Genomic DNA, 14,518 nt, shown 5'->3' on the forward strand with positions numbered 1-14,518 from the left:
TTTCGGAACATTTTTTGTAAAATTTCTTGCTTGCCTACCTCTCCTAGGATTTTCGAACATCTAAAAATTAGTGTAATTGCCCATTTTTAACGGATTTTTACCTTAAAAAGCTCACCTAGAATTTTCGGGAGCCTTTTTACTGGCTGAAATTTTCGAAAAGGTAAGTTTTGATCCCTATGATTCAGGGGGCGGATCCAGGATTTTTTTCAGGAGGGGGTGCACTCGTCTCTTGCTCTACTTCAACACCAATAACCCACATTTTTTTTTGCAGAATACCAGTTGTATTAGAAAACCAAAGGTCATCTCAGGGGGGGGGGGGGGTGCGCACCCCCTGCACCCTCCCCCTAGATCCACCCTTGTGATTTTCGGATCTCGAGACTTTCAGCTAGGAAATCCGAACAGATGAAGAATTTTTAGGGGATAAAAATATGCCTATATCTACCGTTTAAATACTAAAAAAAGTTTAACAATGCTATGTTTAAGTGGTTTTGAACTATATTCTCGTTGGGTGCCCCTGTAGTTTATAGACAGTTGTTTACATTTTCTCTGTTGAAAACCACCGGACCACCAAGAAGTCTTTTTTAACTATAGTTATACTAAATTTGTATTTAATTTTCACTTTGAGAAGAGTTTAATAAAGTATGTTTTTTATTATTATTTAATGATAATAATAATAATAATAGTAATAATAATAATAACGACAACAATAAACAAATGACAAGTGGCTTCCATTATAACTCATTTACTTTTCTTATGAAACTGAAGATGTTTTGCCTGCTTTTGCGTTGTTTCTCGACTATACCCTGAGCATGTTCAGACCGTCATCTCAGCCAACTTTATTCTTCACTTCTCTACAGTATGATATACACACTTCGTAGAAATTATAACATCTAACTGAAATGGCGCTTAATGATTTATTATAATGATACAAAACGTAAATGTCATTTATCTAGCGCTACTTCCTATGGATCATAGCGCTTTACATTGTTTACAACAAAAAGAAAAAATGATAAAAATTTACATCAAATGTTTATAAAAAAGTGTTGACTCAGATTACATGACCTTACTTTATACATACCTTGCTATATATGTTATCTACAATTGTGCTAAAAAAAATATTGAGATGCTGTGAAAACCAATTCAAAGAAATGAAATCGATGAAATCTGAAAATCTTTATATAATATTAACATGTTACATATATAAAGTCAAAACTGAAACTTAGCCCACAATTCTGTTTAAAAAGATATATGTACATAGACATACGTGGAATGGTTTTAATAATAGTTTGAAGGTTCCATGTACTGTAAATCCATGGCTATCATTTTGATATTAGGCCGTCCACACGAATTCGGATACTTTTGAAACCGCATTTTTTTTTTTTTTCACAATCGAACGCGGATGAATGAATGAGCGAATTTAATGGTTTCGTGTGGAGAGAAGGCCGGTCTTGTCAGAAATATGAGGTTATTTTAAAAAATATCCGAATTATGTGGACTGGGCCTTATTTGTGGTAAAACATTAAACTACAATTAGCAAATATATTTTTTTTGATAGCCTTGTTCATCCGTGGCCTATTTCAAACTGGAACAAAACTTGACTTGCACTGAGTTAGTTGCAATCATTGGGTGACCATAATATCGGTCAAACTGTAAGATACTGTGACGGGTTGGTGATCAATCAAACATCGAAAATCCAGAAGAAGTACTTAGTCATCTCATAGGGTGTTATCTTCATTTCTTCTTGAATATTCCAGTTCAGTTGCTTTACCCGCTAAAAATAAACAGAGATCCAGTTGCCAGTCAACAAATCATTCTTTTTAACCTGCCAGCAGAGGCTGCACCAGCTGGCGTTTAGTTCGTTTACGATTGTGGGCATTGTTTAGTAGAGAATTTAACACAGTCGTCCGGCTATTTCTTGACTGCGCGCACACAAATTGTTACTGAATATCAAATCTTACACAAAAGTCAAGTGAAACAACAGAAGAACAGAACTTAAAAGTAATGATGTTTCCCAACTTTTTCAAAAGTAATTTGGTGATTAATTATTTGGTTAGTTACACGTACGAAATATCGACCAGTTCATATGCGTTCCCCAGTGTAACTGGTGCCCGCCAGTAACATGATGTTATTGTTTGCACATTTTAAGCGGCCACAACCGTAATCAGTGACAGTTCGCCCCATGTAAGGGAATTCAAGACAGTCTTGGATTCTGGGATCCAAGTCACGGATTTCGGATCCCAGGTAATGGAACAGCCGGATCCTTTGTCAGTGGGATTTGGATTCTGGATTCCAATCGATAGTGGGATCCGGAATTTTGGATCTGTATTCCGAATTCCAAAGCACGGATTCCCGGATTCCAGATTTCGGACTCCCTTACTTTGGGCACGACAGCACTGTAACTACTGTGGCTTACCTTTGTTTGATCAAAGTTTTCCCCAGTCAGACATCTTGATCTTTTGTCCACTAATCCTCATATCCCTTCTTGTCCGGCATCTCCCACATGTCAAGGGACAGTGAAGGTCCATAAATGCTCCGTTCTCAGAGTCTTGACCACAGAATTTTTTGAATCGTTTACACAATCGAAGATGATTTTTGCATTCTAAAAAAGGTAAGATTCAAAAGGAAATTTATTCGTGTAAATAAAAAACATAATACTCTACACATCTTTGCTTAGAAATGTTGAAAGTTAAAACTGACTATAATTTCGGAATCATACATATTTTGCTTCGTGTTAACCCCGTGTGTGTGCCTATGTTCCCAAAAAGTCTTTTCACATGCACTTCACTGGAGAGAAATTTTTTGGTAAGCAATTTTTCTAAGCATTTTAAAACATCCTGGGTCTGGTGTGAGCGTTTCCATGCCTGTGATATCTTCCTTTTAATTACATATAGCTGCCAAATCACCTGACAGACAGCACGAGATGAAGCCGACCTTAAAAACTTCCTTTTTTTCACCTCGAAGAAACACTACACACAAGTTGCTTGCATGAGTTGTTTCTTTGGAGACATATGTTATAAAGTTAGGTCTACACTAGCCTCCCCGCAGACGTCCTTTGGGTTCGTTCGTCACGCATGGGGTAAGAAATGAATGCGTGACGAACGAACGGCAAAGGACGTCTGCGGGGAGGCAAGGTCACTCGATAGAGAAAACGCTGTTACGTACTTTAAATCATGAACCTCAACAATGAGACCCTAAGAGCTTTCTGTGCAGAGTTCATCTAATTATTTTATTTGCATAATCAGCGAGTGTCGTGCCGGCGATAATTCTCATCCGGGGATTACGAACTTATCCATTCTTGGTTTTAATTATTTTCAGACAGTTATCTTCACACTGATAAAACATGTGCTATGTTGGCAATGTGGCTACGCACTGTAAAGAGATTTCTGAAAACGGCTGCCTAAACTGTTGAAGATGTCGCCAAGAAAACTTGAAGCCCTCACTTTCTGGAAGCCCTGCCGCATGGAGAGCTTGTAATAATGTACGTTTTACTAATAAACTAATAAATTTTGAATCCATAAATTCATTGGGTCTCATCGTTCGTGATTCATTCTTTTATTCGCTGTTTTCATAGTTAGTAGTGTTTCGCCATCATTTTTACTCTCTTTGTATCAGGACTTTACCTGGGCATCCTTTAATTCCATAGACATCCCCACTGGGTGTGTATGCATCCCAACAACAACCGTAAATACTTGTTCTACAATCTTTTGGGCGGCCTCCACCTAAAGAGAAATTTGAAAGTTTTATTTCTATTGATCTATCACTGCTTCAGAGAAACACCGTGCAGGTGACCCGAAATCTCACAGACATTGTGTGGTGGCAATTTCGAGCCGTCAACCACACAAACGTCTGTAACGATTTCGCGACTTTGTGTGGCAAAATCTTTTCTGGAAGTATCACCTTAGAATTTTGTAAGTTTACTAATTTCAAGGCACTCTTGCCAGCAGTGTCGATTGATATTCTCTCAGTGATCTTAATAAGTCTCAGTAAAAAAAAAAACAGTGGAAAGGTCTATTGGGTGTAGCGTTTAAACTGTTGTGACTATATCATTTGTGGTGCTTACAGAACTTGCAAGTTTCCCCACAGCTTCTCTCCAATTTTGCTTTCAGGGGTGCAACATCCGTATAGCACACCTGAATACCCATCTCCTTTACAAGCTTAATGCAAGTAGCGCGTCCTCTTGATTCATCCTTGCACCCTAAAAAATGAAATAACAGATCATCAAAGACTCATAAAGCCCCAGTCAAACCGTAACAATAACAGCGCCGCTTCGACATTCTCAGACAACTTTCTCAGAATGTCTCTGAGGTTTTGAGCTGGTCAGAAAAACACAAACTTACCGTCACATTTATAGAAACGTTTTGTCATCTTAAAAGAAAATTCAATTTATGTTACGCATCTCCTCTTTTAAGAATCTCACATTCGTAGTCCCCAAAAAGGTTTTTTTTTCTCAAGCTCTAATAAAATCTATTTTCAAAAAGCATGAGTCAAAAAGCCACAACAGTTTCACAACATGTGTTATTTCATTAGCCGATGTTGCATGTGTTTCATCCTCCCCTATATACAAAGTCGTTGTGAGAAATTGAGAAAGGTTTCAACTTGTATACAGTGTATTATCAGCATCGTCACAAAAATATCACCAAAAAGTTATATTCATATTCCGCGGCCGAGACAGAAAGCGTAGAATCAAAGCATGAGCTCAGAAAATATTTTGTTGAAGAGGAGAGTCGAAGTCTTTGACAGAGTTTATTTACTTTTAATTTAGTAACATCTAATCAGCCCTTCTTTAACTTGAGACATCCGATCAATGATGAGGCATAGCAGCCTTTTAAAAATGTTGGCAATGTCCTTCTCTTCATAATTTTTGACACCAAAAACGACTTTAATGGCCTCTTGAAAAACCACCGCTTTGAGGACAATAGACTTCTTTCGACAGACAAGTGCTGTCAAGAGCCACAATGGGCCAAGCCCATTATGGCTCTTGGTGCTGTTAATGAATAAATTAGTTTCCAATAAAACCCTTTACTTTCGATCGCAATTTACGGAATGTGGTTTCATTCTGGGTTTATGTACGAACTACCATATTTGGCTTGGCCATTTAAGGGCAATTACTCTCAACTGATTCGTTCTAGTTCCATTATTTCATCGGTTTTCATTTGAAAACTCGCCGAGAATTCATTCCATCGAAAAATGTCTTAATTAGGCGTATTTAGTTCATGTCACAACTACATGCTGAAGAATTTTGGATAATTTTTAGAGTGTTTTATGGAAGGAAAAATGGGGAGAAAAGAAATTTAGAAGTTTCAAGGTAAACTTGCAATTAAAATTTAAAGAGAATATTAGTTGACAAAGGCCAGTGTCTACTCTTGGCTACCGGCCTTCATCTTTTCATTGCCAAATTTATACGCTTTTCAAAAAAATTCAACCATACATAAAGCCTCCTTAATGCATGAAACCCCATCGGCTGAGCATTTCGTAATTATGTTATCGAAATGAGATTTGGGATTTCTTTCTTAAAGTTTTATTTTTGGCAGTTTTGTGAATAAACGGGTTTTAGACTTTATTTTATCCAATCAACATCGATAAGTCAGTGGATATATACTTTATTTTTCATCACTGTCTGGCTGATTTGAGGCCAATAGCAAATGTTTGTAGGCATACCGCGAATGTTTAACTCTAAAGACCATAGGAAGGCTGAATATTCCGTTGAGCTCCTGTCCATGATTTTTCTTTCCTTTGCCCTTTTTTAAGCCTTAACATCAGTTTTTAATACGCATTAGATGGCATCATATTTTTAAAAAACCCAACTCTATATTTGGGAAATTGAAACACCAAAACCAACAACACTAAACGTTCAAATAAAACGTGGGGTTGAAAAGCGCTTTACAGATAATCGGAAACTGTGCCGGGAAATTTTAGCCCTTTGCTCGGAAAAATTACCAAATCGGTAGCAACACATCTGCTTCTAAGATTCATTTAAAATATACCTTTAAGTTGAATATCGATTCGCTTGGCTTACTCGTATGCTTTAACAAACTTAAAACGAGATTTGCCCATACTGGGTCTTTTGAAAGGGATATATAATTGATGTCTGCCCTGGGATTACCACATAATGACCTCCTGGCCAAATCCAATTAGGTACGTAATTGAGCTTAATGTGGAAATTACTTAACAGTAAAACTCCAACAAAACGTCAGTTCCGTTTGTGTTTGTGCTCTATTCTCGCCTACTCGTACTTGCGAAAAAAATTTAAAAATTGCTCGACTTTCGTTAAATGCAAACCATTCAGAACTATTAATGCTTGAGAGTTTTTAAACCATGAATTCTACTAAGGATCAGATGAAAAAATGTCATCGACCATGATAGAAGGAGAAATTGAATAACGGGAAATTTTTACTGCCTTTTAAAGTTTTCTCTCATGAGGAAACCGGTTGGTGGGTCAGTTAAAAACTACAATTGAATTCAAGTTTCGGAGATATTTTAACACTAATTCAGCAGTAAAGCGTAAGTGTGTTCTCCGCTCGATAGGAACTATCATGATTGTAGTAATCAATTCAATGCAAGTTGCAGAAAACGAGGAAGGGTGACCCTGATCATCGATCTTCTCGAGCTTATCACATCGCTCTTCTTCAATCCTTTAGGAAAACGGTTTTATTTTACAGTCTGCCTGAAACGTTACACTATTCAGTATGACATTATTCTTCAAGTGAGTAAAGTCTTTGAGTCGAAAAAAGTTATCACATGACTTGATCAGCTGATGAGTTCAAGTGAAATTGCTTTTAGTTATTAGTTACTATTTTTAGTTACAATTTCTATTTATCTTTTATTTCCATTTATTAGTAATACTTCCCTGAGAATAAGACATCTGTTATACTGTACTCTCGCATCACGTGTTGTATGTTTGTCAGGTTGCCCCCAAATCCCGTGGAGAAAGCTGCGCGAAATCTGAACGATCTGAAGCTTTCCACTGGTGCTGTGTTTATGATACTGTAAGAGGGTGCTCTTAACCTAAATGGTGTAAAACTTGATTTTTCGCTGAGGCCATTCACATGAACAGTGACAGTTCTATTTTCATGACAATTTTAAGGTCCCAACCGTGGATCACCGGCCTGAAATTCACCTGACAAGCATCAGCTCTATTTGATTTGCTTTGGTGTAAAGAAGATTTCAATCTTAATAGTATAAGGTACCTTTTCTTCGGAACCTGTAAGCACTTGCCGGAGGTCTTTTCCCGGGATAGTACCCTCTTGTTGCATCTATTAGCAAAGTTACTTCGCAAAGTAACAAAACTGACATCGCAATGTGAAGGAAGGAAATCTTCGTTGGCAGCCCCATATTTCACACGCCTTAGTGTAAATGTAGTTATGCTGTGTTCTGACCCGTTTATTAAACAAGACAAGTTCGTTTAGCCCTCTTATAAGTGGCTGAAAAGAAAATAAGTGGCATGAGGTCATAATGTAATATCATATCTTGGGACGTGGGTGTATTATGCGATGCGATTACTCCGTCTGAAAGCACGTTCTCTTTTGCCATACATCGGTTGAGACATCAACAAGGCTCTCCGTTTTTACCATTTCAACAGGACAAACTGATGTTACAATGAAGCCTAGGTTTTTTATTTCAGTTCTGATATTAAACACGGTTTTTATTGTCATCCGTTGAGTTGTTTGTCAAAACATATCGTGATAGTTTTTTTATTTACTCTGCCATTGATTTGTGTCCGCTTAACTGCCACGCTAAAAATAATATCGCATGTTTACGGCACGGGCGTAAATTCGTGACTTCCGAATTAGTTTGCGCTGCTCTTCCTACGGATCTTAGATCTCTCTTGCCACAAACACGCAGGGCACCCTAACTATTTTAAGCAAGCTTTGTGCCAGGGGTGTACTCCTAGGAATTCATGGTAGGGGGTATGCCACCCTGTTCTCCAAATACTAACCCTACATGCCATTTTTCACAAACCGTTTTCAGAGACCGGGCTGGCTCAAAAATCCATATCCCTCCGTTTTCAGAGCTGTACTCTGTTTGCTCACAACCAGTTTATTAAGGTTGCAGACCCATTTACCTTGTCTAGGTTTAGTGAACATATAGTACCAATAATGAATCAGCCCTTTGCCGTAGTGCCAGCCCAGCATTCAGTTTTGTTTTATAAGAATACAGCTTGCACAGTGGATTAACCCCTGGGTATTTTTTCTACCGACGCGAACTTAAAAACGATACTGTATACTTACAGTGGTAGAAAATTATTTAGGTTGAATGGCATCCCACACATGTTTTATTCTTGTTTGCACAGGTCCGCCACCAAAACCAAATCTTGATACGGTCATCCGAGAAGAGGTGCTGAAGCAGGATTATCCGTTCTTGTTATGGGGAAATCGAAATTAACGGAATTACTTACCCTTGAAAGAGAACTGAGGAATTTTCAATCATGTAACAACATTTCAGTGTATTAGAAAATTCCTCCAAAAGTCGTAAAACTCAACATTTAGCTCAGTCACAGTATCGCGAAGAAAGATCCGAGAAGCACATTCCTTCCCACATCCCACTTGGACTTTTTTCTTATCTCCAAAAATTAAGGTGGAATTCATCAGGAAATTGGGTAATTTTAATTTTCAGTGGACCGAAAAACCTTGCACCAGAATATTCTAATTACACCATATCGCATTCTTTTTTACACTTTTCAAGGGCTATAAAAATACTGAAATAACTCCAAAGAAAAGGTTCTTATGGGAGCCCGCGAAAATAAATGTCAAATTTCACAGGAATTGAGAAAACACACACTCAGGTGAAATCGTGATTTCTTTTTGTGAAATTTGAAGCTTTTGAAGTTTGTATGTTTTCTTGGGCTACGATGAAAACCTTTTCTTTGGAGTTATTTCATAAAACTTAAAACACTTATAACCCTCGAAAAGTGTAAAAAAGAAGGCGCAATATGATTGAAATTATTCTGGTACAAAGTTTTTGTCCCCTGAAAATTAAAATTACTTACTTCGTACTCCCCTCTATTTTAACTTCTCTTAGTAAAGACTCATCAGCGTGTCCGTAACGTTAAATTTATCTTTCATTCGAAGTTTGCCTGTTTGGGGGAACATTTTCTTTGGACCTGTATGTGCAACTAGCTTTAATTAAAGCTCTGGTACACGGGATTGCTTGTTAGCAGTGTTCGTGTAATTTACAATTCTAAAATTAGTGTCGACAGAGTCGGTTTAATTTTAACAGTGGACAATTCGTGACGAGAGTTAAAAATAGCTGACTTACGTCAAAAAGACCAAATTTGATACAACCCTGGGGTCTTGTAAACAGACTTAAAAGAGTCTATAAGAAGCAAGAATGCTATCTGTGTGTTTTTCTTCTTTTTTTTTGGTAAATTAGGTTAGTCAGGCAACTACTAAAAAGAAGCTATATCAAGCTGAACTGGGCCCGCTTGTCCTTTCAGTTAACATCACTACTGATTCGTGATACCAAGTCGTGATGAGAAAGCTCTTGACCAACTGGATTTCAAGTGTTTCATGAAACAAAATGTGTCATTGTATTTCTTTTAGCATTCCTAGAAAATAAAAGAGTATTTCCAAAAATAATAATTAAATAATAATAAAAAAACTATTACAAACCATTATTACGTTTATTTAAAGTAAATTACAGGCACGCGCGGTATGAGTGCTGATTAAAAACCACGTAATTGAGGGATTAGTTTAGTGGTTAAAGATATTAAGTTATACATCTGGACCCACCTAAACTAACCGGAAATAGTAAGGAATTGTTTATTTACACTGCAATGAATTTGTCCTTGAACATCACCGCGTTAAGGCCGATTACGGTTCTAGTGTTAATACAAGAAACTTCTGGGTAGATCAATTTTAAGATTTCATATTCGCTATGACGTTTTGGGCAACTCCTTGAAAAAAAGGCACGACAACGAGTATTACACGTTTCAACCCCTGATGAGTTTCTGGTTTAGTTTAACATTTGGCTTTGATTCAAAAAAATATATCATAGCTCTGTATGACTGACGTATAATTAGCAGAATGAATTTATGCAAGCGTGATAAAATTTGATCATAAAAAGATAACTATCAAGGTGCAAAGGAAGTGAGTAATAACAATCATTTCTTACGGCGAGCTAAAAAAAACCCTTTAACAATTTCATGTGTTTCCTGAACATCACTCCCGATCGCCAATTGTAAGTGTAATCAAGCTTAAAATATTGCGTTACCATTTATAATCTGACTGAACCTGACTTTAAATAAAAGACACAAAATGTACTGATGTACTTTTATTAATCACTAAAAAAAACAACCCGGTAGAATGCTTAAGTGTTTTAATTGTGTAAAGTAAATAAAGGACCGTTTGCAATGAAATGACTCCGACATCCTTTTTTGTCATATATCCGAAACACGACAGCTACCTTGCAGTTCATAGATTCACTGAATGAATATTTGCACGGAGAGCTCACCTATGCTGACGTTATCGTAATTACCCGGAAATAAAAAAAATACACTTCAACCTCTACGTGCATCATACATGGAACAGGTTTTAGACAACGCACAAGATTGGAGCTACTTAAATGGGACTGGCAGAATCATTGTTATAATATTATTATTCAATGTATTTATACACGGGAAATCACCAGTTTGATTAAAGAGTACATACTAAATAAAAGTAAACTACTAAAATCTAACTGATTTACATGATTGCCGTGTGCGAGCCTAAAGAAGAATAGTGACTTTTCAGCTTCTTTTTAAAAAACCCCAGGGAGGTACTTGCCCTTAGTTCCTGAAGCAGAGAATTCCACAAGGCGGCACCGCTGTAGGAGCTTCAGGTACTCTGTCCTAGTCTAAGGCAATGCAAGCCTTGTGAACTGAGTTTCTTAGATCACAATTAGCACTAAATTTGCAAAAGATTTGGCAGAGACACTGGAGCAAGATTACGTAATGACTTAAAAACCAACATGGCCTTGTGCTTTTGTCTTTTGGAGATCACGTTTTCCCACCCAAGTGAGTCTCGAAGTGGAGAAGAACTAACTTCATAACTCGATTTTGTTATGACCCGGACGGCACAACTTCGAAGCTTCTGTTTGAAGTGTTCAGTTAACCGATACCATATACCATCCCAGACAGTGCAACAAGAATCAAAATGTGGCTGGTTGAAGGAATGATAAATCTTTTTAGCCATATGCAATGATACAAATGGCCTAAGTCCAAGAGAGGATAAAGGGGATAGAGAAGGCATCCCCAATTACACACCCTATTCTCCATAGCTAGGTAATTCGTCTCGAGTTATTTTTAGAATCGGGATAAAGTTACCTCGTGCACTGCGTGGATGTTTCGAGGAGGTTTCGCATGACTAAACGCCGTGCAAAACATGTCGGGCGAAAGGCAATGAAAGCGTAAAGAGATCGAGAGCATTCCTGAATATTGACGCGAAATGAGTAGCGCTCACCTGGCCTGGGAAAAGGGAATCGCTGGACTATTTGACCACCCGTGAAATCAGTTTAACCCGAAGTTGTGGTAACCTCAGTACTTTAATAAAATGAGAAATTTCGCCGGTCTATTGAAACCGGTCGTTTGTCAATAAAGCAAGTAGGACGCCAAGTGTTATTTTTGTTGAATACTAAAAGACCAATAAAAGAATAAAAATAAAACCAGACATTACTCTCTTCAAACTGTAAATTATAAATGATCCTGAGAGAATATTCAATGTGTTAAGGATTCCCCTGCTGTACTGTTAGCTCTATACAAGAGAGGAAGGGCGATTCTTTTTTAATTTCCGTTTCGCTGACACAGCTTTAGCAGAAATCTCTCTGTAGTCGTTTTCACCGACAAAACGAATAGCAAAATCGCTCTCCGCGTCTTCCGCCATTTTGTTCTGCGTCAATTCGTGAAGGACGCGTGGCTCTGAGCGTGGGTCATCCACCCGGAACATATTCGCGCTATGCGATTGGCTGTTGTCTAATCCCCCTTGGGATCTGTGGTCTTAAAAATAACTCGAGACGAATTACCTATGGAATAGGGTATGTATGGGGGATGCCTTCTCTGTCCCCTTTATCCTCTCTTGCCTAAGTCTTTTTAGGGCGGCAATGTGACATCTACGTCTGGGTGGTTTTTCCAGTTTGATTTAGCTTTCCCAACTTGATCCTGATATTTTTCCCTTGGATTTACATTTGCATTTGCTTGCTGCCCAACCTCGTGCCCATGGTCTTCTCGCTGCCGCCGCCATATTGGAAAGCGAGAAGACCCTGGGGACGAGGTTGCTTACAGCCTTGCAGCCGTAATATTTGTTCTATGAGGGTCTCAATGGGGTTAACCGATAGGCGTAAGACGGCCAAAAATTTGGTCGATAGCCGTAAAAATTGAAAAATTTTAACCGTTAGCCGTAAATAGAGTAGAAAGTGTGGCTTCCTGCTGGGGATTAATATTTGCGATTTCCAGGAGGTCGTGCCCTCAAAACTCTAGTGTAGAGATGTCACTGTTTGTAAAACACGTTGCCCGTAAACAACATTTCCCTGTTTTTCCCTGACGCTACGGTAGACATTGCCATGCCTAGTCCCTTTAAGGCGTCTTCCCACGCAATTTTGGTCAAGGCATTTCGGTGGCGAACTCGCTAGGACCACGTGACCCGAAACGCATTAGCTGCGCGGAATAATGAGGCCTACGGACAAGGCAACGGGAGACAGTCGTTCCATACAGTCCTTCGCTATCGTTAAAAACACTGGACACGGGAATTTTGTTATTAACCGTTTTTACGCTAGAGCTAGAAATGGATTATCCGTCTGAGACTAGCCTGTGTATAGTCGCGCCCTCCCCAGAGACACCCCTTCTCCGATTTTTTTCTGAGGGGAGGGGGCGGCTGTATACACAGGCTATCTGGAACGGATAATCCCGTCTTCAAACTGTCCGTCGAAATTGACAGATAAAGTCAGGCGGATTGTTCATTCAAAATTAAAACTATTCCATTTTCAAATTAAGAAGTATTACCTATCTGACGCGAATCATCAAACGGATAACCCTTCTAACACGAATAATCCGTCTCTAGTGTGAAAACGGCCATAAGTTATAACGAATGTCGCGCCCCGGCCTTGAGTTGGGCGTTTGCGTGTCCGCTTTTGCTTTTTCACAAAGATTATTTTTAATTTGACTATTGACATTTCTATGTGTAAAATAATATTAGAAGTGAAATACTTTATAAAAAGTATGATCTATCAAATGCTAAAATTTTTCAAAAGAATAGCTTGTTTCATCCCGAGATGATCCGAAGACCTTTATCTTGATTTAAAGATACAAAAAAGACAGGTTAATTAATATTTAACTTTTTGAAACAAAAGAAGTTAATTTTTAACTTTTCTGTTAACCGTAACGTGAAAAAAATTAACCGATAGCCGTAAAAGAGCCAAAATTTTAGCCGATAACCGTGAAAGCCACCACCCCATTGAGACCCTCTTCTATTGTATTTCACTTTTACGGAACCGATCGGATTAAAGGATTCTTAATTATGTCGGTACATTCTGGAGGATTTTTTTTCTAGTATTGTAACTGTTTCATACTCATTTTTGTCGCATTCCCTTTTATACTGGCCTGTGCCAGGCTCTCCGTCAGGGTAGACGAGCGAAAAAAGCGGCGAGGAGTGAAATAGCAAGCGAGCGAAAAATGGTGGGAAGATTATTCAGGTGCTCTATACATGGATGCCTTACATTGATGCACATAACCTGCGTCAGCAGCTGCCTGTTTGGTTTGAACCCAAAAATCCAGTGGCTAAGTTGTACTCAAGGTCAAACAAAACTGACTTACTGAACTTTATTCAACGTCGAATACGAATAATGTTTACTTGCCAAAATATAGGCGCTACTTCTCTGACTCCATATTTTAGGCAAAACAATTTTTCTTCCTTCCGGATTGGGCAGATATATAAACCAAGAATGGTTCTAAACATTTAAAGGGAATTTAGACGGTTCGGAGCTATGTGCTTCGGTTTGTACTCTCTGGTAATACCTGCATTGTAGACGGCGAACATAGCTCTCTTATTTCTTTTATAAAACTTAGAGTTTCAAAGTCTCTGGAATAGCACCTGTAGCACAGTCGACCAGTAAAACAGACTTACGGAGGCACCAGAAAGGAGGGTTTAGGAAAAAATCGCGTTGTTTACAAACGTGCAAGCTGGGGTTTGCTAGGATTTAATTTTAAGCGGGCGACTACAAAGAGATTTAAGACATGATGCTCATCCCACCAACCTAAAGCTGAGTCCTTTTGACACGGCTGCCGGTTAAAATGTGTAGTATGAATTCACAAAGCTTAGCTATATTCCGTAATATTCTTTAATCGGCTTTAACGACAGAAAATTCTACCTTCTACCTCAGTGAACAATCGCTCGTACTCTTTTCTTTGGGCCTAGAATCCGTACACGAGTAGGAGATGTGGAGAGATTAATTAAGAGTAATGTTGAAACGACATCAAATCAGCTTGGACTGAAGCTCTATGCGACAACTGGTCCACACACTTTCTCGCCGGCTTCTTTTCTTCTGGCGCTCT

The 14,518-nt window shown here is 38.4% G+C and overlaps 1 protein-coding gene across 1 annotated transcript; it reads right to left on the reverse strand.

Moving 5' to 3' along the window:
• Positions 1-726: 726 nt before the first annotated feature.
• Positions 727-7,379, reverse strand: LOC140952041 (uncharacterized). The gene is made up of 5 exons (XM_073401450.1): positions 7,188-7,379; positions 4,061-4,195; positions 3,621-3,719; positions 2,414-2,599; positions 727-1,771 (listed from the first exon to the last, which is right to left on the reverse strand). The coding sequence occupies exons 1-4, from the start codon at positions 7,330-7,332 to the stop codon at positions 2,424-2,426; spliced, it is 555 nt and encodes a 184-aa protein (XP_073257551.1). The 5' UTR covers positions 7,333-7,379; the 3' UTR covers positions 727-1,771; positions 2,414-2,423.
• Between the last annotated feature and the right edge of the window lie 7,139 nt (positions 7,380-14,518).

The sequence above is a fragment of the Porites lutea genome, chromosome 11, assembly GCF_958299795.1.
Source record: "Porites lutea chromosome 11, jaPorLute2.1, whole genome shotgun sequence".
Taxonomy (NCBI): Eukaryota; Metazoa; Cnidaria; class Anthozoa; order Scleractinia; family Poritidae; genus Porites; species Porites lutea.

Bases quoted from the DNA above. Each gene is read 5' to 3' on its own strand.
- LOC140952041 (XM_073401450.1), bottom strand. From the start codon at position 7,332: ATGGGGCTGCCAACGAAGATTTCCTTCCTTCACATTGCGATGTCAGTT. The intron at 4,196-7,187 runs GTACCTTATACT...TTCATTTTTTAG, and splicing joins TTACAGGTTCCGAAGAAAAG to GGTGCAAGGATGAATCAAGA. The intron at 3,720-4,060 runs GTAAGCACCACA...ATTTCTCTTTAG, and splicing joins TGGGGAAACTTGCAAGTTCT to GTGGAGGCCGCCCAAAAGAT.